General features: G+C 51.0%; 1 protein-coding gene across 7 annotated transcripts in view; it reads right to left on the reverse strand.

Moving 5' to 3' along the window:
- Nucleotides 1-23,414, reverse strand: part of NECTIN1 (nectin cell adhesion molecule 1) — a 108,095-nt gene that overhangs the window by 45,081 nt on the left and 39,600 nt on the right. For all 7 annotated transcript variants that reach the window (XR_011325542.1, XM_069788037.1, XM_069788036.1 and 4 more), the window contains exons 2-5: nt 14,496-14,846; nt 13,474-13,776; nt 12,926-13,043; nt 8,577-8,728 (exon numbers count right to left, since the gene is read on the reverse strand). Coding sequence is in view for 6 of the 7 variants with exons in the window: in XM_069788037.1 (XP_069644138.1) it covers nt 8,577-8,728; nt 12,926-13,043; nt 13,474-13,776; nt 14,496-14,846 (924 nt within the window). In the remaining variant the exon portion in view is untranslated. The remainder of the gene's footprint in view (nt 1-8,576; nt 8,729-12,925; nt 13,044-13,473; nt 13,777-14,495; nt 14,847-23,414) is intronic.

The raw sequence follows: 23,414 nt of genomic DNA on the forward strand, positions 1-23,414 counted from the left end.
ATTGCTGGCCTGATCCTTGCAGCATAAATGTTTTGCCTGTGCCTGAGAGCTGTTTCATTCCTGCCTGTCCTGAGACATCAGCCCAACAACAGCATCTTGGTTTCTGCAGTACTGACTTGCCTTGAGCAAAGCCTCATGAGCCTGAAACCACACACAGAGCAGAGCAGCACACTGGGCAGCACAGGCTGGGGGACAGGCAGATGGAGGGCCTCCCTGCTGCAGCCAGAATGAGGAGCAAGACGCTGTGCAGGCAGGAGCCAGCATCTCTTTCCAAAGACAGCCTTCAGAGCAGGAGTGAGGGCATGTATTTCAGCACAGGGAGCTGGGACTGGGTTCTGGAAAGCCAAAACCACATGTTGCATCAACAGAAGACTTGTCATAGCCAGCTGGTTAATGCAAAACCTCTCTGCAGAGACAGCAAGAAATGTCACGTCCAGCCCCTGGTATCCACCCCCTGGTAACCCTTGCTGCTGAGGGCTCAGCTTCAACCACACAAGCATCCACACAGCTCTTTCTACCCATGCCATCTCCCCAGGACCGCTCCTTGCCATCACAGCTTCTGCAACCCCGTGGTGCCCAATTCCCAAAACTGTACATAAAGCAGGGGTCCACCTGGAGCTTAAGTGGGTGCAGGGAAAGACCAGCAAGCTGGCTCAGATCCCAGGGGCTGTATCTTTTATCTTCCCCTACTCCACAGCTCTGATCTGAAGCCTCTTCCTACCTTGCTTTTCCCCACAGCAAGGCTGATTTTGTGCATAGGACCAATATGCCACCCTGAAAAGACCCAGATACGGTGTGTATGCTGGGCACAGGATCCCTAAAGCCGCACTGATCCCCTCTGCCTCCCAGCTCTGGAAAACAGACACATCTGAGAAGGGAAGCCTGTGCACAATTTCAAAAGGAGCTTGGCCCACTTTTCTATTAAAAGCCTCATTAACCGCCCAGGTTGGACGCATGAAGTAAAAAGTGGAATGTTTTCTACCTTTCTCATAGATATTTCTTTTTTTCCTGCCCTTTGTGCTGTCCGCCCCTGAGATAGCACTCGCCTACACGCCACCCCCCCTGCCACTGCCAACACCGCGGACACAAAAACTAACACGCCGCTGTGTTGGATTTCACACGTTGTTCAGGGAAGAAACTATTTTCTGCTCAGATCCCATCCCCATCCTCCTCGCAGTGGCCCAGTTCCCATGCCAGAGAAAACAAAACCAAACTGTGGGAAGAGAGGGAGAAGAAAGATGGGAAGATCGCAAGCCAGCAGCCGAAATCGTCCCCTCCCTACCCACATAGTTTCCTCCCCCCCCCGCCTCGTCCACCCACCGCACTCCCCCGGAGCCTGCAAAAGCGAAGTGGCTCTGGGGATGCGGCGGGGGAACGTGGCTAAGCCCCGGTTCGAGGCGGGAGGGGACGGACACGACGGGTAAAAAGAGGCGTGAGCGACCCCCGAGCGGAGGGGGACGGGCCGCTCCGAAGCAGGGGGAGGGCACACGCCTCACACCGCCGCTGGATGGCGGTACAGACCGCCGCTGCCTCCGGAGCAGCTGGGTGGGCGCTGCCGGAGCCCCTCACCGTGGCCGCTGGGCTGCAGCGAGCCGAGCCGGGAAGGGAGCGGCGGGTCCCGGCCCGGGCTCTGCCCTGGCGTGCCTCTTCTTGCGACAAGGTCCCCTTCGTGAAGCCAGCTGGTGAGCAGGGAGCAGCAGCCCACCCTGCGCCCCAGGCCGGATCCCCCCCCCCACCCCACCCCCGGCTCCCTTTGCTTTCGGCCTCCTCCAGCCCTGCCCCGGAGCCAGGCCCTGGCGGGGATCCCCGCGCCCCGCAGCCGCCCGGCACAGCCTGGCATGCCTGCAGCCCTCCGCCACGGTGCCCCGGCGTTCAAGGGCCAGGTTAATTAATGACTCGGGACAGGTCCGGTTCTCAGCGGGTGTCGCTCCGCATGCATCCACTGCTGTCAGCCCCACAAAGGGGGGTTTACCCCCCCTGCCCACCGAGTTTCGTGTCTGGGGTGTAGAAGAGAGCAGAACTGCAGCCTGGGGAGAGAGGGGAAAGTGTGGGAAAAGGATCCCCTTTTTGTGTTCGAGGGGTGCGTGAAATTTCTGGGAACTGGTGTGATGCCCGAGTGTGCTGGGGGCCCCATGTGAAAAATCCATTAGGAAGAGTCTGGAGAGAATTAAAGCCGCTGTGAAAAGCGGACTGGAGAAACAGGAGACAGCAGAGTGGAGGGAGGGGGAACAAGCTAGGCTTTAATGCCAGCATAAAAAGCCTCCCCCCCTCCTGTTACCCCCCCCCCCCCCAGCCCTCATAAAAAGAGGGAGTACTGTATGAATAGGAATTAAAGCAGCAACACTATCTGCCCACTGCCCGGCTCTGCCAGCTGTTGCATTCAGCCCAGCTTCCTGTCCCTGTGCCAGGAGCCAGACCTCTGGGGCGGCAGCTGGGAGCGCAGGGAGACGGGGGTTCGCCCTGGGCTTCGCTCTGGCACCTGGCCGAGCCCACAGGTTCTCTTTGATCCCTCCATGCAAGGCGGAGGGCTCCGAGCACCTCCCTGCCTCAGCTCCTGCCTTCCCCCGGCAGCACCCCAGGGCATAGCAGTGCTGCCACCCCAGAGACAAACCAGGCCTTCCCCATCACAAGAGTGGCTTCAGAAATACACGTTTTAAAAATCACATCTTTCTTTTAATGGCTGCTTTCCAGTAAAAATGAGACGTATGCAAATCATCTTGCCTGTCCATCAATCCCTTATCTAATGCTTTTTGAACCTGCTGGCCAATTTCAGTGCTATCTGACAGAAGAAGAATGAGTCAAAATTATCCCTATCATAAAGCTCTTGGGGAGAGCTGGAGTGGGATCCCTGGCAGAGGTGGGAGCTAAACCTCATTAGACATCAGAGAACCCAGAGGGACAAGAGGCTGCTCCCAAGGGCAGGAAGGGCCCAGATCAGAAAAGGCATATTTTCAGACACCAAATATTTCTTCTATGATACGCAGATCCACAGGAAACCAGCTTTCAAAAGCCGTTCTGCTCACCACACTGCTTAGATATTTTAAAAGATACTACTTCCTGTGGACACATTTTTTCTTGAAGTCACATTTCCATCCTTTTCCCTTCAATCATAAGGGCCAAGGAAAAACCCAGCACCAGCCGAGATTCTCACTGTAGCCATGGGCATTGAGGAAAATGTCAAACTCCATGAGAAATTACCTTCTGGACATGTGTCAGCCCAAGCTGTTCCTTGCATGAAGCTCCTCCAGAGGAAGGCCCTGGATTTCCTTCTGCCTTGCAAAAGCAAACACCTGCTGCAACGGGAAGCAGGGGGGCCTTTGGCAGGGTCTAGCCAGGGCAAGCAGCAGCTCCGGGGAGGAGCAGGAACCTTAATTCCAGTGGGTTCATGGAGCTTCTCAGTTCCCAGATGACCTCAGCAAATAGAGTGGTGATCGTGTGGGTTTTTTTAAGAGACAGATTGCTGATGGCAAACTTTCCCTGCCAGTACAGTCCACACCAAATTATCCCAGGACTTTGACCCGCTGTGTTACAGACGTGTACATGAGTGAAGATACGGAGATACCTCTGGACCTGCCTCAGGCCGGAGAGGGCTGCAATTTGAGAAGCCCGTAGCACTGCTGTCCTTTTTCCTTCACAACAGCCCTTGCACCTATGCATGCCTATCTCTTGCTTCAACCGATCCTGCCTTTCCTCTCCCTACCAGGGCTTTCTGCTCTCCTCGTGCAGAGCGGGGCAGGGGGGAGAGGAGGCGGTGGGGGTGGAAAAACCACTGGCAACTAATCCAGAAGTTTAGCAGCTGCCACTGGCATTTCAGAGTGTGATGGCTTTTAGGCCAGATGCCAAACGTGTCTTAGGTTTTAATCTCTCTGTCAGGTCACCTATCGCTTGTCAATCAAGTGCTGCTCCCGCAGGGGCCGCTGGCACAGATGCCGTCAGCCAGGATGCAGCAGACGCTCCTACCCACCATCCAGAAGATTAGCATCAGACAGACACCCCCCCACCCCCGGCTTGCTCCTCTTTAGTCCCTGGCCCTGTCTTCCCACCTAAAGCAGCCACAAGCGCTTGCTGGTGCAGCATGGCATGACCCTGGCCGGCAGCTGGGCTTTGGGTGCGCCTGCTCTGGGCTTGGGATTTAACGCTTCCCGGAAAGGGCTTTCTCTTGCGCTCGCTAAGCCTGTAGCAAAGGCCTGCTGCCGCATGGCAGAGGGCTCCAGTGAGCCCCACAGGCTGTTTGCAGTGACCTTGCTGGGACAAGATTGCTGGTGGTGTGTAAATAACTCCCTGCTGCAAGCCAAGCAAACAGGGGGGGCCGTCAGCCCCTGCCAACCTTTCCTTCCCCCACAGCCTGTAGCACATCCAAGGCCAGGGCTGCAAAGCTGCCTGCCCACAGGCTGGCACAGCCCTGGGCAGGGAACCGCACAGAGCCTCCTGTCCTCACAGCCCGTCCCTGGGGCACCTGCACATCACGTCCTGTCTCTGGGAAATCCGGGGGAGCTTGCAGAATCCTGAAGGAGAAGACCCCTTCCTGGCCTCGGGAAACAGGTGGGAGCCCTGCAGCAGAGAGGCTGATAGCAGTCCCTGCCTCAGCACAGGCTCTGCTCTCCCAGCTCCAGCACTGTGAACCTCCTTTGGTTTTGATGTTTGCCTGGTGCTTGAAGGCCCACGGGGAGAAGAGATGTTTTAATGACATCTTTCTCCTTGTGTTTCCTCTGGCTGAAGCCAGTACGCAAGTGCATGAATGTCCCCCTGCATACCCACACAAATGTATATGTACACACATGCACAAGGGCCAGGGTATGTACATGCACTGCTGCACGCCAGCCCATACAGCTAAGCACATGTTCATAAAGACATGCATATTCACATATGCCAATGCACTGATGCTCTTGCGTCCTGCATGCCCACATGACTGCGCAGCAGGACATCCCTGTGCAGGCATGCAGGTTTGGGAGGCCCATTTGCATGCCAGGATGCAGATCGGGGTCACACATTATGTGTTTGTGTACATGACCAGCTTTCTGTGCAGGACCACCACACCCGTGTGCAGGCACGCAGGGACACGCATGCAGTCCATAACCACAGCCTTTTATTATGTCACCCAACTGCCTGTAATAAATAGTTACATGTCACACTACATGGCTTGGCTGCGACTGACAAAGGTCCTGCAAGGCAGGAGAAGCTATTATAGGAACAGATTGCTGGAATAAAATATTAAATCTCCACTTATCAATCTCTTTAATGTGCTATAACTCTAATAGAAGCGTTCAGCCTTCTCCCCCTGAACAAATCACCCTCCCCATGAGGGGGCTGAACTAGCCCTGCACTCCTCCTCTCTGGGGCTGGGGCTGGGAGGAAGGATGCTGGGTAGCAGGAGGAGGGATGCCTGTACGCAGGGAGACGGGAGGGGGAAAAGCCGCTGCAGGGCTTTCTCTGCATCAGCCTTCTGGTTTTTTTTTCTCCCAAGGCTGGCTGCTCACTAGATTGAACTCCATTTATTGCATGCAGCTCTTGAAAGAGGTTTCGTGGTCCACTGACAATCCCTAAATTGCCTGCAAGACCCAAACAAATGTACCTGTAATAGCTGAGCGAAGACGGCTGAGCCCTCCCCAGCACTGGCCTAATCGGTCCTTAGGGAGAACTGGATAAACATATTCAGATTCCATGAATTATTAAAAGTGGATTTTTTATGTGGCGGAGGCCTGGCCTAACGGGTTGGCTGCTAATCCCTCCTAACGGGACAGCTGTGGGTGTGCCCTTCCTTCCCTCTCATTTAACCTCAACCCCACAATTCGGACCTTTGGGAATAAATTGATATTGCAGGCAGGCAGACATCAACCCAAAGTCATTCCCTGCCAGACATCAACCCAAAGTCAATCCTGCCAGTCCCCGCTTCCCTTGCCAGCACTGCGCTGATCGAGCATGCGAACAATGCTCTACCAGTCCCCTGAAAAAACATCAAGAAGGGAGACATTAACCAAACCCTGGAGGGGGAATACACAGATCCTCGTCCCTAGAGGAGCCCATGCCTGTGCAGGCGAGTCGGTGCAGCCCACCTGGGCTGCAATGCTATTGTGGTGCTGAGATAGATAAAACCCTGGCAGGTGGCAGCAGGAAATATGAAGGGAGGGCTGTATCTGGTGTTTGGGAACATGTGTCCTGACACCTCAAGAGATACTGAGTGGTTGGGTAGACAGAACAACACCAAGAAATGGACATACAGGCTATGCAGAATTGGAAAATGAGACATGGTGAAGAGAGCCTGTTCCTCAGTTGTCTTCTGCAATACCTATCCCACATCTTTCTCTGCGACTGGGGGCTGAGTTTGTAGGCTTTTTCCCTCCGATCACGCTTTCAAATGTGACCCAAGGTGCTTGTTACTAAGTAGGATGGTTTTCTATTGCTAATGGGAAGCGAGTCTGCTCAGTTTGTACCAGGCAGTTGCCTGCAGTGTCCCAGAAACACAGTGCCTTCGGTGGCAATTCCCATAAAATGGCCAGCGGCTGAACAGATTTTGGCCACGACCTTCCCCCAGCTTCGGGCGGTGGGGCAGGGCTGGGCAGGGCGGGTGCTGCTCCACGTCTGTCCTGAACAAAGAGCTTTGTTATTGTGGTGCCTTTCACTGGCAAATGAAAAATCCCCCAGAGAAAAGCATATACTGGGAACAACTCAGCAGGCAGGGATCCAGGACAGGAGGTGTGAATTAAAGGCCTGCTACAGTGATAATGATCATAAATAAATAGTTGGTAATTAGCATCTAATTAGCACATCCCATCCATTGACCTCCAAGCACTTGGATAGAGGAAGGTTAGCCTGGTTTACCCATGTTACAGAAGAGGGGAGCTGAGGTGGTGAGGGTGCCAAACATAGTGTTATTGCTAATTTCAGGTCAGCTGCCTGGGCCTCATCTTTACACTTGCTCAGCACTTACCACTGTAGAGGGCAGGTGGAGGGGGCTGGAGCTCAGCCCCTCTGAGAAGCCCGTTTCATCACTCTCAGGTTAGACAACTCTTCAAGGACTGGGGTGGCTCAGAGAGGTGGCCAGCCATCAGAACAGCGGGCGCTCTGATTTGCCTCAGTCTGGACAGCAGGAAGGGCTAACAACCCTGGGGAACTTGTCCTTTATTTCCCACACCTTGGGAACCCCCAGTGTGCCTCATTGCCCATCCAGCTTGTAGGCACCTGTGCTGTCTGTGGTATTTCCAGGATGCAGGCAGCCTGCTGCTCTCCAGCTCACCTGGCTGCAGTCACACTCTTGCTGCTCTCCCCAGAGAGAGCAGGTCTGGATCTACAACACCCCACCGTCCCTGCTGTGAGCCCAGCTGGAAAAGTGGCCATATGCCGTGGTTTGTGCTGCCTGCCCACCTGGCAATGGTCCTATGCTGGGGTGTAGGGGGAGCACCGAAAGGAGACCAGCGCTGAGCCCCCACAGTGCTGCTGGCCACCTGGGGGGCCAGAGGAGGGCCTTGGCAAGTAGTCCCAGCTGCCAGGCATGTCCCCCAGGCAGGCAGTGCTGCTTCATCAGATGGTCACTCCCTCCTCTGTCCCCCGAGAGCCCGGAGCTTATTGCAGTGTGGCAGTGCTCCAACTCACTACTGCAAGAGGTACTTCCATCTCTCTCATGAGACCCACAAATGCTGGTCACTGCCTGTCATTAACCCACTGATAAAACAAATCACTTGTTTTACCCCAAAGAAATGGGGTAAACTTGCTTTCCCTGCTCTCAAAGCACCAAAAGCCACTTTTCCCCTTTGGTGATGCCTTGTGATATAACTTTGTGTCTCTGAAATCAGGCTATTGCCATATGTTATTTCTTCTCTTTAACCTACTTCTTGACATCACTTTCTCTTCCTGACACTACCTAAGCATATCCACATGGCTTCTCCTCACCCCTGTGGCTACACTGATTTGCAAGTCATCAAATTCCCTCTGTCTCATATGACATCACACAGCATCACTTCCCATTGCCTGCGTCCTGTGATGTTATTCCTTTCTGGAACCCAGACAAAGCTACTCAAGTGCTCGCAGCCTCTCAGTAATCTGTGGCAGCCAGGTGAGCAAGTGCACAGACCAGCATGGCATTGGAAGGAGCACAAATGAAAAATCATGAGAACTGCCTAACATCAGAAACACCAAACATCATCCTGAACAAATGACGCATCCATCTCATGCTTTACTGCCTCAGTGGCAGTCTATATCCTCATCCTACTCCTTCTTCTACCCTCTAACAAATATCTCCTTGACATGTCTTCACTTTTAACATGTCCAATGATCTCTCTGAATCCAAAGCAGAAGACAAGGGGGAAACAAATTGAACGTATCTTGGTGTAAGAAAGGAAAAGACAACAAGAGGAAAGGAGAAAAAAATCCGAGGCAAACCAGTGCAAAACCAGTGCAAAGCAAAGAACTTTACTGCTCCCTTTGCATCATGAAACTCCCCACCCCTAGAAGGAGACACTGGTGACTCAGACAGATGTTAAGGAGATGTAACTGACTGGTATTTGTCAGCCGCTCACACTCTCCTCTCCCCACCTCCTCCTCCTCTTCGGTCTTTCAAAGCACACCGAGTGTTTTCCTACCTGTGACATTGACTTCCACCAAGCCCGACCGTGTACCAATGGCGTTGGAGGCCTCACAGATGTAGGTGCCAGCCACGCTGTAGGAGACAGGCCCTTTAAAGTAGATGGTATTGTTCTGGATTTCCACGCTCCCTGGCAGAGTCCCGTTTGGCCTAGGGGAAACAAAGATCATGGTTGACCCCAGAGATGATACTCAGTAGGGTCAAGCAGTATTGCAGAGGTGACACTGACATGCTGGTTCTGCGCTTGCCATTGGGCAGGTCCAGAACCTAGTGGTGCTGGCTGGAAAATACCCATTAATGTAGTCAGCCTTGAAACCAAACCCTCAGACAGCAGCATTACAGGAAAGAGTCAGTAGAGTGTCTCCAGGGTAAATCCATTGCATGATGAGAATCAGGTTCTTTACATGGATTGTGTTTTTTTTCCCCTTCTCTGTGATCACAAGGGAGATTGGACATATTTGGGTCACATACAGCCCCCTGGATTTGGCTAACGGGATGTGGAACACTTTCATTCTATGTTCTCCCCTATCCAGAAAACAGACTCAGAGCCTTAAAGCGGTTCATTTTCCAGCACAATCCCCGAGTAGGTACAAGCTTAGGGTAAGATTGCCAGGTCACTCTTTTGTTTCAGGTGTCTCACCTCTAGCGGGCTCATCTTCAGGGTGTTCCTCCATCCCTGACTTTCCATTTGATGAAAACACAGGAATAGGACACCAGCTTGACCTTGCTTTACTCCTATTTCCTGCCCATGTAACTCTCCTGTGCAGCTGATCAGCCAGTGTTAATTGCAACTCAAGCTGGAGTAAAGCAGTGCTGATTTAGAGCCCTGCCATCTATGACTTGCCTGTGTCATTATAGTCAGATAAGTGTGAAACTGCAATAATGCTAAACTAAGTCTAGAGATACACAGAATAAATGAACAAAGGCAGATAAAAAATAAAAAAAACCCCTGTGTGTTAGGAAAAGACACACATGGCCTGGTTATTCTTAATTACTGAAGCAAAGTAAAGTAATTACTTCTCTTAGGCAATTAAAAATTACTCAAGTAGTTCTTTCCCCTCCTCCCAACAAAAATGTGCACATATTGTCAGCAATTTGTAAGAAACAAAAGGGAATAATGGGGGTATAATTAGGTTTGTAAAGAAGTGCCTAAATGCACACGCACATATTTTTCATGTCTACATACAGACATAGGCACATATGTATAGCAAACACATTAGTCCTTCCCAGTCACATCAAGCCAATGATCCCAAAGCTGATGGAAGAATAGAATAGCCTAACGTTGGTTCTCTGCCTATAGGGCCCTGAATCTACAAAGACAAGGGCACATCCAAAGACTGTGGTGTGGGATGCTAAAGAAGGCTATTGCTTCCTCTAACAGCTCCCCTGACTGTTGCTCATCATGATCCAAATGAGAGGAGAGGAAAGCATGGCTGGTTTTTACATTCCAGGCAGGAGCAAAACATCATCAGCAGTAATTGCTTCCTGAGCCCCAGGAAGGGGAAGAGGCACATACAAGCACATGGATAAACCAAAGATGCTGGTGGCTATTTCTCTGGCTACCCAGCCAAAGAAATGAGAAATCAGTTTAATATTACCAAAGTGGCACTGTGGGAAGGAAGGGGATGGCCATGGATCTTATTCCCATTTCTTACCTCCCTACACGCACATGTGCCACATGCCTAGGTGGCTGGCTGCAGTACAGTTATTTATCAGGCTTTCATCCCACCTGCTTGGTTTGCCTCTTTCTTGCAGGGCCCCACTCACAGGCAGCCTGGGACCAGGAACGGGAGAGCAGGAGACTGGGCTGAAAGAGCCAGGGGGCAACTCTGTACCCCAGCTTTTTCTTCCTCCTCCCTTTCTGCTTCTATTTCCCCCAGTCTCACTTGCTCTCTCTCACTCTCTACTTCCCTCTTCTTCTGCTTCCATTCTCCTTACCTTCAGCTGCACTCCATCTTTCCTTTCCATCTGCTCAGGTCAATAATCCTATACTCAGTCCTAACTGACCCACAAAGTGTGCACAAAGGGAGAGGCTGGGGAATTGGAGTGAAGCGCTATCGGGCTTAGAAACCTGCACTCTTTAATTCCATGCTTTCTCTCTCCATTTTTCTCCCCACAGTTCCTTCTCAAAGCAAAGTATTGATGCTCCCAGCCTCTTAGCTGTAAGTCAAGAAGCACTTGCAGGCTAAAGACAGACAAATGGACATATACACAGCTCACAGACAATCCATAGGAAAACAACTCTTTCTAGTGTTAAAAAAAAAAAAAAATCATCAATCACACAAGCACAGAGGGACCAACTCAATGCCTGGCTTAAAGATGTGCTGTTCTCAAGAACCGTTTCTGCCAGAGATGAATTTATTACCAGTGCAGTGTGTAAAGCAGGTGTGCAAATGACACATAATACTCAGACTCGGTCATGCAGCATCATGCTCAGCCCTGACACCTGCATTCCCTGTTGTGTTTGAGCCTCGTTGGTAACTAACCCTCTTTCCTGTCCTGGGCTACAGAAACATCACCTGGCTGAGATGTTTGGCACCTGGTTACCCCGTGCTTCAGCTCTCAGCCTGTCTTCAGCATTACTATCACAGCAGGAGCAGATTGCCCCAACAGAGATCAGGCGACGCTTGAGCTGCTGGCTGTGTCTATACACAGCGACAGAGCTCCTGCCATGGAGAACCTGATGCCCAGGAGCTCAGAAAGCGCTCAGCCTCCAGCCCCGCATGTGAGCAATACCAGAACACAGGGCTGAAATGACTTGCCCAGAAGCAGAGAGAAAACCTGCCTCCTGTCCCCAGCTTCATCTCAAAAGGCTCGCTTAAGCTCAATTCGTCAGCTCTGCTACACAGAGATAGCCTAAACTGGGATCTCTTCTGCCTTGGGTGCCACAAGGGGTATCTTTGCCTCTAACACATTCCTGGCAATGTTGTGAGGAACCCAGAGAGTCCCCTCGGAGTTTAAGTCGAACTGGCAGAACCAACAGAGGGAGAGAGCTGGGGACGAGAACTAGAAAAAAGGCAAGAAAAACAATCCTCTTCAGACTTTCACTGTGAACAGTTTGATGTGGGAAGCAAAATGAGAGAGAATATGCCTAGCTCCTTGCAAAGCCATTTTGAGAGCCTCTTTCCTCATGACAAATGCCAGCTGAAAAGAAGAAAGGATCCATTTGATCTTTCTTTTTTAAAGCTACATGAGTGCTTATAGAATAGAGAGGGAGAGAGAACCACATCAGGTTGCATCAATTCCCATCCGACTCCCCAGACACCCCTTGCTCACTTTTCAGTCCCTTTAGTGTGTTCAGCCAAAAGCTGAAACCCTGGAGGACGAGGAATTGCTTCTGTTTAATGTCAGTCATGTGGGGATGAGTGCTCCAAAGGGGAGCTCCTGCTTACAGCTGGGGCTGATTCCAGTGAAAGGTTTTCTCACACACAGACAAATTTTGTGCTATTTGTGCCCCTTGAAGGAAGGGAAATCCTGGGTTCTTTTCCAGCTCTGCTACTGAAGCACTTAGTGGTGCTGGGCAAACTATTCACCTTATCATATCTCAGCTGCTTCACATCACCAGGGCAGAATATTATTCCAGTGAAGTGAGAACAGGAAGTTATCGTGGGTATTGAGGCTGCACTGCGCTGGTGGCAAGCTCCATCCCAGCGCGGTAGAGGGGGTGTGTGTATGATCCTTACCCACTGCCCTTCCCTCCTGAGACTGAACTGGAAGACACTAGGGGAAGACCCCGCTGAAAGACAAGGGATAACCTCTGTCCATCGGAAGGTGAGGTGGCTCTGTGTGGCTCAACTAAAATGCTAGCCCCAGCTCTGTCAGCTGGGGCCACAGGCCACGGGAAACTTCAGAAAAATCCCACCCACCCAAAACAAGTCCATCGCCCTAGTTGCTTCAAACACTGCATTGCCTGCCTCCAAAGCACAGGCTGCCCTCTAGACAGGGCTGGCAGGGCAGCAAGCCTTGTTTTGGATCTGACAAGCTCAGCTTCAGAGGATGGCCAGCACAGGAGGGGGTGAGCCAGAAAGGCCAAGGCTGAAGACAGCAGCTTCCCTGGTTTGCAAATGAAGAGATTAGTTCCGGTCCCTGTGCGACGAAGGCCTCCTGGCAGACCTGTGCCAGGGAACCAGAATCAGCTCTGAGCATTCTGCAGGAGCACAGCTCCAGCAACTACAAGTGTCCAGCTCTCCCCTCACATGCACAGGTTTTACCTTAGAGTGACACCACTGACAGTAATGGGACTGGGCCCTAATTGACCAGAGGGTGACTGAGGTTTCTACAGAGACTCCTTGGCCCTGTTCGAAGATCATATGTGCTGCTGAGAGCAGAAGCATTGTAGGCACTTACAGCTTCCATTCATAGGTGTGAGCTGGGGGGTTGGCATCAGATTTGCATATCAGCTTCACATCCTTCCGGTTGAGAAACCAGTTGCCATCAAAGCCCTCAATAGTGACTTCTGGCTCATCTGCAGGGGATGAAAAAGATAGAAAAGCAGGATGGAAAAGGAGAGGAAAGAGTTATGGAAAAGCAAGAGGGAGAAAATGAAATAGGAAGGGACGAGGGGGCAGGGGTGGGAGAAGGAGAGAGATTGCAACGTGGGAAAGATGATGGGACAAGGAATGTGAGAGAGGGTGAATGAAGGAGAGAGAGAAGGGCAGGAACAAAGGGATGTGGCAGAGGCAGAGAGAAAGAAGGTGTGAAAAAGAGAAAGCATATGATTATTCCATGATCACTTCCGTTTTCACTCTCCAGAAAAAGAGAGCAGCCCCCTACTTCAGTGCCTCCACCAGACCAACATATTCCCTTCAGAAAGCTCCTCTTTTGCCAAACTTTATCACCCACCCCTGGGACTGACCATGGAGCACTGCTCTCCAGCCCTACCCATGCTCACTTACACTGCACGTTGAGGGTCATGCTATCGGTGAAGCGGTCCAGCTGGTAATTGACCACGCACATTAGCTGCTGCCGGTGGGCTTCCCGGCTCGGCACCAGCCGGTACCGGCTGATCACTGTGATGGTGCCATTGCTATTCCGGATCTCCTGAAACTCCGCTTCCCCTTTGAGCTTGGTGTCCCAGGTGACAGTGCTGGGAGGCTTCCCATTAGAGGAGGTGCAGGTAGCTACCAAGATCTTTTCTGTCCTGCCAGACTTAGCAATAAGTGGCCGCTTGGTGCCCTCCATCCGATTTGTGGGCTTGGCTGCAAGGAAGCGCAAAAAGGAGGAGGAGGAGAAAAGGGTGCAAAGGGATGGTTAGAAAAGCAATGCTACCCTCTCTACTACAACCCTCTCTACTACAACCCTAGAGTCATCTAGCACCACTGAGCCTGTGACAGACCTTGTGGTGAATCCAGAGCTGCCGCAAATTGCCAGCAACCTACTCTGGGGAAAGAATGGTGGAGGTGCCCTAGATGTACAGATACATGATGGAAAGTCAATCCTTTCCTGCAATAGGTTTTCAGCCCTATGTTAGAATGAGAAGCCAAAATTGGAGAGCAAATGAATCGTGCAGACCTTGGGTGGGGTCTATTCGCTCACAAGCCTAAGCTCCATGGACAAGCTCTACTTGTGCTTAGGATCTCTCTGCTGTCTTTTCTCTCTGTTCACTTGACAGCCACCAGCTCATTAAAACTCACCACTCCCTTTGGGAACAGGTCACTGTTATTGCATCTGCATTAAGCGATAGCGGAACTGAGGCTTTGAAAGAGGAAGAGGCATTCCTGTGCTAGCTCAGTGAACCACCTACCCGGGGTTCCCTGCTCTCCACCTCTTTACAGTCAACTTGAAAGATCATCATAGGTAAAATTTACATCCGAGATTCACCTTTGCCCTGAGCTCCCAGGACATGACTGTCAGGTTCCTCGAGATCTGTTTAACTGGAGGCAATGGTTCCCACTACAAAGCTTGTCCAGTATCTTACCCAGCACAGTGAGGTTCAGTTGACTTTCCCGGTTGCCAGTTGGGAAGGTAGCAAACTCACAGATGTAAACTCCCTCATCCTCCAGCTCTAGCCGAGAGAGCTGAATGGTGCCATCTTTGAAGGAAGGATTCCGGAAAGTCACTCGCTCTTTGTAGGGAGAGAGGATGGAGACCCCCATGGCAGGGTTATAGATGGCCACATTCTGCTTGGAGCCATTGGTGGCTTTCTGCCATGTGACCTGCGTGATCTTCACATTGGGGAGCGGATTGGTGAAGCTGCAGTGCAGGACCACATCTGTCCCGATAAACCCCGAGACTGTGTCATTGACTAAGACAGTCTGAGCTTGCAGCCCTGCAATAAAATGGAAAGACATGAATATACGTGTACTTCTCAGAGGAAGAGAGAAAAAGAATGGTTCTTGGACATCAGGCCCATGAACTCCTTTATTTATTCCATTTGCTGCTTCTTGGCGTGGCTGATACAAGAGCAGTCTATGGCTACAGGCACTCAGTACCTTCTGCAACTACCTGCATTCACCTGCAGCTCCATTCCTCTTCATAAACACCTTCCTTCCCACAATTGGTGTTCACACTTCACTACGACCAGCCCTAATGCTCTGCAGCCAGCCTAGGACTCACGATCACCAAAAGGCACAAGGTTGGATCAATAATACTTCCCTTCCTTTTGTCTTCAACTTTGGATGACAGTAAATCAGTTATTGTAAATATACAGAGCATGCGTATCTGGAGGCATATGAAAGCACTGATATTTATCACCATAGCATGTCCTAACATATGCTAACACACACTCAGACATCCATTTAATCCTATTGGAAATGCATCAGTAATTAAATGAGCTGCAAAGACTCAGCCCGATTTCAGAGTAGCAATAGCTGCAGCATCTCTCCTATGAAGACAGGCTGAAAGAGTTGGGGTTGTTCAGTCTGGAGAAGAGAAGGCTGCAGGGAGACCTTATAGCAGCCTTTTGGTACCAAAAGGGGGCCTAGAGGAAAGCTGGAGAGGGATTTTTTTACAAGGGGATAGGACAAGAGGTAGTGGCTTTAAACTGAAAGAGGGTAGATTTAGATTAGATGTAAGGAAGAAGTTCTTCACTGTGAGCGTGGTGAGGCACTGGAACAGGTTGCCCAGAGAGGTTGTGGATGCCCCATCCCTGGCAGTGTTCAAGGCCAGGTTGGATGGGGCTTTGAGCAACCTGGTCTAGTGGAAGGTGTCCCTGCCCATGGCAGGGGGGTTGGAACTAGGTGATCTTTAAGGTCCCTTCCAACCCAAACCATTCTACAATTCTATGATTCTATGAATAGTTCCCATATAGGAACAGATTTACAGCAGTGCCTATATACCTTGCACGATCTACCTGCATGATCTAGATCATTTCTGTGGCCTTTTTTTAACCCCAGAAGTGGCTGCATTTAGGAAACTTCCATCTTGATTCTGTGGAGTAAAGATGAAACATGCTTGGGAAAAGTGGTGGCTGGTGTTCATGACTGCTATTCTGTCTCAGTCAATTCCTCCCCTTACAGCTGGAGAAAAATGTCTCCCACCAGACCGACCCTGAAATTCATCTTTGGCTGCCACTGTGTCTTTCCCTAATCTGTATGTTTAGAGATAATGCTCCGGTAATTATACAGCCAGTATTAATATGATAAATACAACAGAGAAGCAAGGTGGTAAGAACAAGAAAAGCAGGTTTTGCTCACTGCTTCTGGCAGAATCTGAAACTGGATGTATTCTGGGAGCCTGAGAGTAAAGGAAAGAAAGGGGTAATAAAAAAAGAAAGCTGTACAAAGAGTGAGGAACATGAAAGGGTAATGAAAGACAGAGAAGCTGAGGAAAGAAAAAAATGCATAGCAAGAGAAACAGGACAGCATCTTCTAACTGAGGGGACAGAGCATTTCTGAAATGTCACCCCCACCCTGTTCTTCCAGGGGAAGAACGGGCCCCCTGTGCAAGGCCAAAATGAACTCGGTCTTAACCCCCACAGTCCTCAGTAGATGTGCCCTATGACTTCTACATGTGAACCTGGGCAAAAGACTCCTTCCTGCAGTTTCACACACACACACAAGTGCAGGCATACAAAAGTCTTCTCACCCACAAACACCGCCTTTACCGTCCTCTCGGCACGCTCCCATGTTGTCCCCTCACTCCATGCCTGGTGTACTCAGCCTGATCTCAGTCCCCACATCTCATCTAAGCCTCTTCTTTCTCCCCTTCTCCCTCCCTCTGTGCCAAGCCTGTGACCCTGAGGACAAGCCTCAACAATCCAGCCCGGCCATGAGACGCCATCAGCTGACCACAGTCATCAGCAGTTAAGACCGAAACTCGGTCTCTAGAGCTTTGTGTGAACTTGCCCCCTTCCCTGAGTCAAGCGCTGGTTTGCCCCACACCCTAGCATTGCAGCTGGGTGCTGAAGAATGTTTTTCAGCACTGCTTACAGCCACAGAAAGCACCGGTGCCCTCATGTGCCTGCACGCATGAAGCCATCAAGTCCTTAGAGGCTGTCAGCTGAGCTGGCAGGGTTGCACGTTCCCCCTCCCAGTGTAGCCAGGGCCATTTTTGCCATGCATGTCCCTCCAGAAACCAGAGGGAAGGAATGTTCCTGCTCTGATAAAGTCACAGCTGGACCATGTTTTTCCATGCCACCCAGAGGCACTGGCCTACTGGAGAAGAATGTCCAGGCAGTAAGACACAGTGAAAAGACTTTTCTGACACCGGTCTGGCCTGTGCCCTGTGGGACCCCATGGCCCACAACAGCCTTCCTGATGAAATGAGAGCGCCGGGTGCAGAGCAGGGCTGGGTTTAGATAATGCTATGCTGGGATTTGAGGAAAGAACGGGTGGATGGGGAGGGGGGAGATGTCTCCAACATGCTTTGCAGCATATGCTGCTCCTTCTACCCCGGAGGTGAGAGAGCCTCTTGCAGAATTGCCCACACCCGCGGAGGTGAGCAACAGCTTTGCCAAGCAGTCTGGCTCTGAAGTCTTTAGAGCCTTGCAAAGCGTGTGGGAGCTTGCCAGAGAGCAAAAGCAATCACGTAGCAAAGGCCCTGGGAACAACCTGCCGCCCATCTCACGGCTGCCTGGCTGTAGGTGTGCTCAGCACTCCCTCTTTCTCCCAAGGCTGGAGGAGAGCGGATTCATCAGCACCGGTCCCCACCTCTTTCATGAAGGGCCCATGCCCCCAGGCAGAGCCTGCCTGGGGCTGGGGCGATGGCACAGCTGGCTCCGCTCCTAAAACAAGCTCCCTGACCCCCCACAGGCCTCAGCGGTTCCCTTTGAACCAGGCTTTCGACATCCCAGTAAAAGAGGCCCTGTTCGCGACAGCAGGAAGTCGTGGCCCAGCACCTCCTTGCAGCGCCAGAAAAGCAAGAGATGAGCCAAACCCCAGAGAGGAGAGGACGGAAAGCCACCGGCTTCTCCTCGGAGTTGCTCTTGCAGGGCAGCCGGGAGGACAGGACGGTCTCTTCCTAGCAGGGTGTGCGGCATGCAGGAGGCTACGCCAGGCTGAAGGCCACCACTGCCCAGGGATGGGCACCTAAGATGTGCCCCTTAAATAAAGATATTGTCAGCCAACCTGGCAGAGAATGTGATATATATCACGAGAGAGATCAACCCAATCCCTCACTTCATCATTACTATGCCCTTTCTTTACGCTATGATTTCTCTGCAAATTAATGAATGATCCTTTTAAAAATCAAGTTATTTTTCTTGACATTAAGTAGTAGTAACAATTCCCAGTCCTACGCTCCCCCTTCTACCCGACCCCTGCCATGGGAGTTACACATCAGTGCAGACTGTACTTGGACACAAATTGGAGAAAAAGCAGACTTTGGTGCTGATGAATTTGACCCTGAACCAGACCCCAGAATGGTCCTGCAGAACCCTCCTCTGCCCAGGTGTAGAGAGTCAGACTTTCGTCTAGGGAAAAAGTTGATGCCAGCTGAGGACTGTTTGCCAACAACAAAACGCTGCTAAAGCTGGAATTCAGGCCCCTGCATGTAGCAGCTTTAACAAAAACACATTCCAAACTTTCTAGAGGCTTCAGGGGAAAAGGGGGAAAAAAAAACAGCAGAAGAAATAACAAAACAAAACAAACAAAAAATACCCCCAAAAACCCCAAACACTCTGCGGAAATCGCGTTTCCTTTCCAGGTGACTGAGTAACTCATGGCTCTTTTGCAAGACAAGGTAAACTCTTCGCGTTCCGCTCCTCCAAGCCTCTCATCAGGGAAATAATGCACTCATTGCTCTACTCCCTACCATGGCAATAACGCCCACACCTCAACAGCAATGATGAGGAAGGGGAATAGAGGGAGTAAAGGGGTTTTGCAAGTCGCTGGATCGGCTTCCCATGCTCCCCATCCTAAATCAGAAGCCAGAGGGCAAACTAGCGGCCGTCATGCTCTGGGGAGCTTTTGTTTGCAAGGTGACTGAGCTGGGATGGCGGGTCTTCCCTATCCCCATTATACACTCAATAATTCATCACAGCAAATGCATAGATAATTGATGGCAATGAGTGTGCAAGGCCGGGAGAGGAGGAGAAAATAAAATCACTAATCAGCCTCTGGAGAGGCTTGAACATATTAAGCAGGATGTGTGTGTGCATGTGCAGTGCTGGGGTTCGCCTTGCTTTTTCTTTGCTGAATGATGTGTGTGGTCGGTACGGCAGAAAAAAGGCTTGGGATACATCCTGCCATCATCAGTTCCTATGCCAGATCTTCCAGTGCCCACCAATTCACTCTGACACCTCCCAGGGGGCAGCCAGCACACGAGGAAGGATTAGCTATATAGGTTGAAGCTTGCCGAGATGTGTTTTACTCATTAGGTTTTTGGTGTTAATATTTTGTTAAGGACCAAAAGCAGTAAAAAAGGCCCAGCTGAGTGCCAAAGACATGTTGGTGCCAAGACCTCATTAGTGGAGACCTCTGAGATCCTACTCCTCCACCTTGGCCTCTGAAGTGGTTTGTGTTGATGCCTTTCCCCACGATCCCAAATCCAGATATTTACTAGGTCATGCAAGGCCTTGGGGGCACTGTGCAGAACTCATGGTGCCCTGCAGCACAGGCAGTGGGCTGGGAAGGAAGGTCTGGACTCCCCGTGTGTGACGGGTGCTGGGGAGGGAGCGGACGAAGTGGCAGCTGGTGGCTCTTGCACCTGACAACCCTTCCTCCTAAAAGCCCGGGAGGTGCTGTTACATTGAGGCTCCCACAGTTGCAAATCTGGTTCTTGCTCCCCCATATAGAAAGCTCTGGAAATAATCTCCAAGCACTAGTGAGCTCTGTCACAACAGCAAGCCTCCAATCAATGCCTCTTTGTTAAGAATCATGTGAACTCCACACTGCTTTGCACAACCTTGCCTCTGCTGAGCCTCTCACCAATTTCTCTCCCTCCTGTTCCTTGATACTCATCTCACCCCAAGGGCATTGAAACAGCCCTTGGCAGAAGTGTGATGAGCCACCCTTTGGTGTGGCAACATCATGGCTGATGCAAACGTCAGAGGAATCAGTCCTAAAGGTCTTTGCATCACTTAGAACTAAACTGAAGGGTCAGAGTAGCCAGACTTTACAAAGGACAAAACAATGCATCACACTTCAACCTACAGAAGACCTTCCATGAAGCACCTGATTTTGAGACAGCCCCTTGCACTGCACCTTGACTATGGGCAATGATGTCCTGTACATGCTCCCATATGCCTCACAGAGACTTCAAACAGAGCTACAAAAACTTTCCATGAGGGGAAAAATAGGATGGAACAGGAGCTCAAAACTTTCCAGCTGGTGGCACTTACCCCTTGTGGGGCAGAACACAACCAGCCTCCAACAGCCCAAAGGAACGCCACAGGTGTGTTAGGCAGGGTGGGAAATGGGAAAGAAGATCCTAAATCCCAGCAAGGGAATTTCAGGTGGCAGGAAGCAAACGTTTGAGCTGGCTCTTGGCCAAGATGTTGGGGTTAATACCTTTCCTCTTGCCAGAGAGACTTTGTATTGATTGCCAGGCATTCAAATCAGTACTCCACTGCTCTTCCAAAAGAGCACAGTGCCTGCCTCACCCTGCTTAGTCAATGGCTTGCAGCCGATTGCACTGAAGGAGTGGTCTCCAGTGACTCACCAACATGCACTTCCTGCAGCAGCAGACTTTCACTGGAGGTCTCTCTGTCATGCACTGGTTCAGTTCTGCCCCACTTAAGTGTGGAGCTTGAACACCAAAGGGATTAGAAGAGGAAGACTGAGTTTCCAACACAAGGGGAGGGGGCCTTGGAAAGAAGATGAGAGAGTAAGAGATGTGGCAAGATTATAGCTCCAGGTGACATGGCTGCACATGAAAGTGAAAGGCCTGAGATAACATTGTGATCGGGTGGGGGCACACCAAGAGAAACTGCAAACCCAAGCATCCCCTCCCCCAGCTGAGAGCTGGGAGCTTTATGGGAGCTGACAGCGGGTACAATGGCCCATCTGGCTCTCATCCAAATCCCTCTCAAAAAAGAAAGAATGGGCTTGGCTTTGGCTTGCAAATGGGAAACACAGGGCCTTTTACTCTAGGTCACTGGTTCATATCCAGAACCAGCACTTTGTAGCGACAGCAGAGATGTTATTATCTGAGGACCAGTCAATGGCTTGTATTGAGTATTGAGTGATGTCTCTAACCAGCCCTTCATTGGCTGTCTGCTGGGACAAGACAGTGGAGATGCCTTTGGGAAAAAGCAGGGTTGCCTTCTCCTGCCTATGCAGTATTTCGTCTTTGGATAAACAGAGCACAAAGCAGCCTCAGGATCCAGTTGAATGAAAGATCTTTCCCAAAGGGCCTGATCCACTGATGCTCCACTTGTTCTCTGTTAAGGTTTCAGAAGTCTATTCATTGAGCCACCACTGAGATCCACACAAAGGCCCTAAACAAGACCAAGGCCATGTTTGTCCTAGGTGTTCTTCATAGAAATAGATGGAAGAAAAGCATACATCAGGGTGAGACCGGCCACAGATCAAACAGGCAGCGAAAAGCAGAGATGAACACCAGACTAGACCACTAGTTCTCGCTGTCTGTGCAAACAGCCTTGCAAACAGCCTCAGTTGTGGCCAACCTTCTAGTTCTCTAGGAAAAGGGCCGCAAACCAGAGGAGTGGGAAGGGAACAACCATGCCTGCCTTTGCTCATGGCTTTCCCTCTTTGCTGTACCTTTCCCGGCTTTCACACAGCTGCTTTGCTTCGCTCCCCAAGTCAAGGGGAGGGGAACATGCCCCATGGCAAAAGCAGGAAGGCTGGCAGAGCAGGGCTCCTGCTGAAAGAGCTGACACAGCACTGGGAAAGGCCTTCCTGCAATAAAGCCATGAAACCCCATGCTCAGCAACAAAGCACAAAGGCTCCTCAGTCACCGCGGAGGAGCCAGCTCCTGTTGCCTGCCCTGCCCCGCAAGCATGTCAGCTAATCCTTCGGCAAGAGCTGCCAGTTCCCACACACCTGAGCAGCGAACCAGACTGCCCCTTGCCTCTACCTGACATGCACCGGTGCTCAGTACTTGGCCCACTTTCCCATCCATGCAGCCTGTCCCTCCAGGCCTTTTGGACTGGACTTTACTCCAGCTCCTTCCTCAGCTCTTTTCACACTGTGCACTCTTACTCATACCTGTCCAGTGCCTGGATTCAGAAGACTCTCATCTCCTTTCCCCTGTGGCCTTGTGCAGCTTGTTACAGCTAACTCGCATCTCCATTCTGCCCCTGCTACCTGTCTGCATAAGCCAGGAGAGGATTGCCTCTCAACCTGGTCTACAATGCTTATTGCTTTGACTTGCCCTCCCTCCATTTTAGTCCTACAAATTTTCCCACCCCTCTTGCATCTCTCCAACATCATCACCACACCCCAGGCCACTCACTTGCCTCTTCTCATCCCTAGACACTAGTTCCTCTGGAGGGGCACCAGTGAATATGGCCAGGATCATAATTCTGCACTAGGAAAAGCAGGCAGCTAGCCAGGCAAAGACAAGGGTGGACAAAGAACAAAAAATCAAAGACCCTTCTCTCAAGAGTCTTCTCATTGCTTGCCAGCAAGGAAAAAGCCAGGGTCTTCCTGCTTACCAACTCTGACCTGTAAACAAGAAGGAAGACTGAGAAAGGGGACCACATTCAGAGCCAATGCTTATTTGGTGGTTGAGTGAGGGCAGAAAAAACAGTACAGCTGGAAAATCAAGTGTGGAGGAGGGGAAAGAAAGCTGAAGCATTGAACAGGGGGAAGCTAATTAAGCTGAGACTGTCCTGAGACCTTATCTTGATGGGCCGAGTCCCCAAATGTACACGAGCATTTTCTCTGCCCTGCCTCTTTCTTGGACTTCCGCGTTGCCTTGGATGTTGTTCAAGGAACTCTCGTCCAAGGCTAAATATTCTCACTATTAGAGCTCTCCAGGTGCTAAGGAGGAGGGATTTAATGAAGAGCTGTGAAGAGGGGATCAGGATAGTAACGCATAGAGAGTCTCATTTCCAAAATGAAGGAACTTGAGAGTGAAGAGATTCAATAAAAACAAAAATATACTCGATGGCACAGAAAGAGAGAACATCAGATCCTTCCTTCCATCCCTGGGCTGACAGCTCAGAGCTGGAGCACGACACTAGGGAGCTCTCAGGGCTCAGCCCGGTGATGACTCACTCACCTCCACAATGGGAACGCGACAAAGCCGAAACTCTGCTGACTCAGGCGTGACTTCAGCGCCAGAGTTAATAGCTGGCAGCCCTAATTTGACTGCCCCCACCAGCCACACCACCCCCTGATTCTCTCTGTCCTCGCCGAAATCAAGCCTTTTTTATCAGAGGGATAGATGCCAGGTCACAGGAAATTACAAAAGGATACAACTCTCTGGTCTTCTGTCCAAGACATGGTGAAAAATGCACGCCCGCCAAACCACACTGGTATTGGCCAGGCCT

The sequence above is a fragment of the Haliaeetus albicilla genome, chromosome 7, assembly GCF_947461875.1.
Source record: "Haliaeetus albicilla chromosome 7, bHalAlb1.1, whole genome shotgun sequence".
NCBI lineage: Eukaryota > Metazoa > Chordata > Aves > Accipitriformes > Accipitridae > Haliaeetus > Haliaeetus albicilla.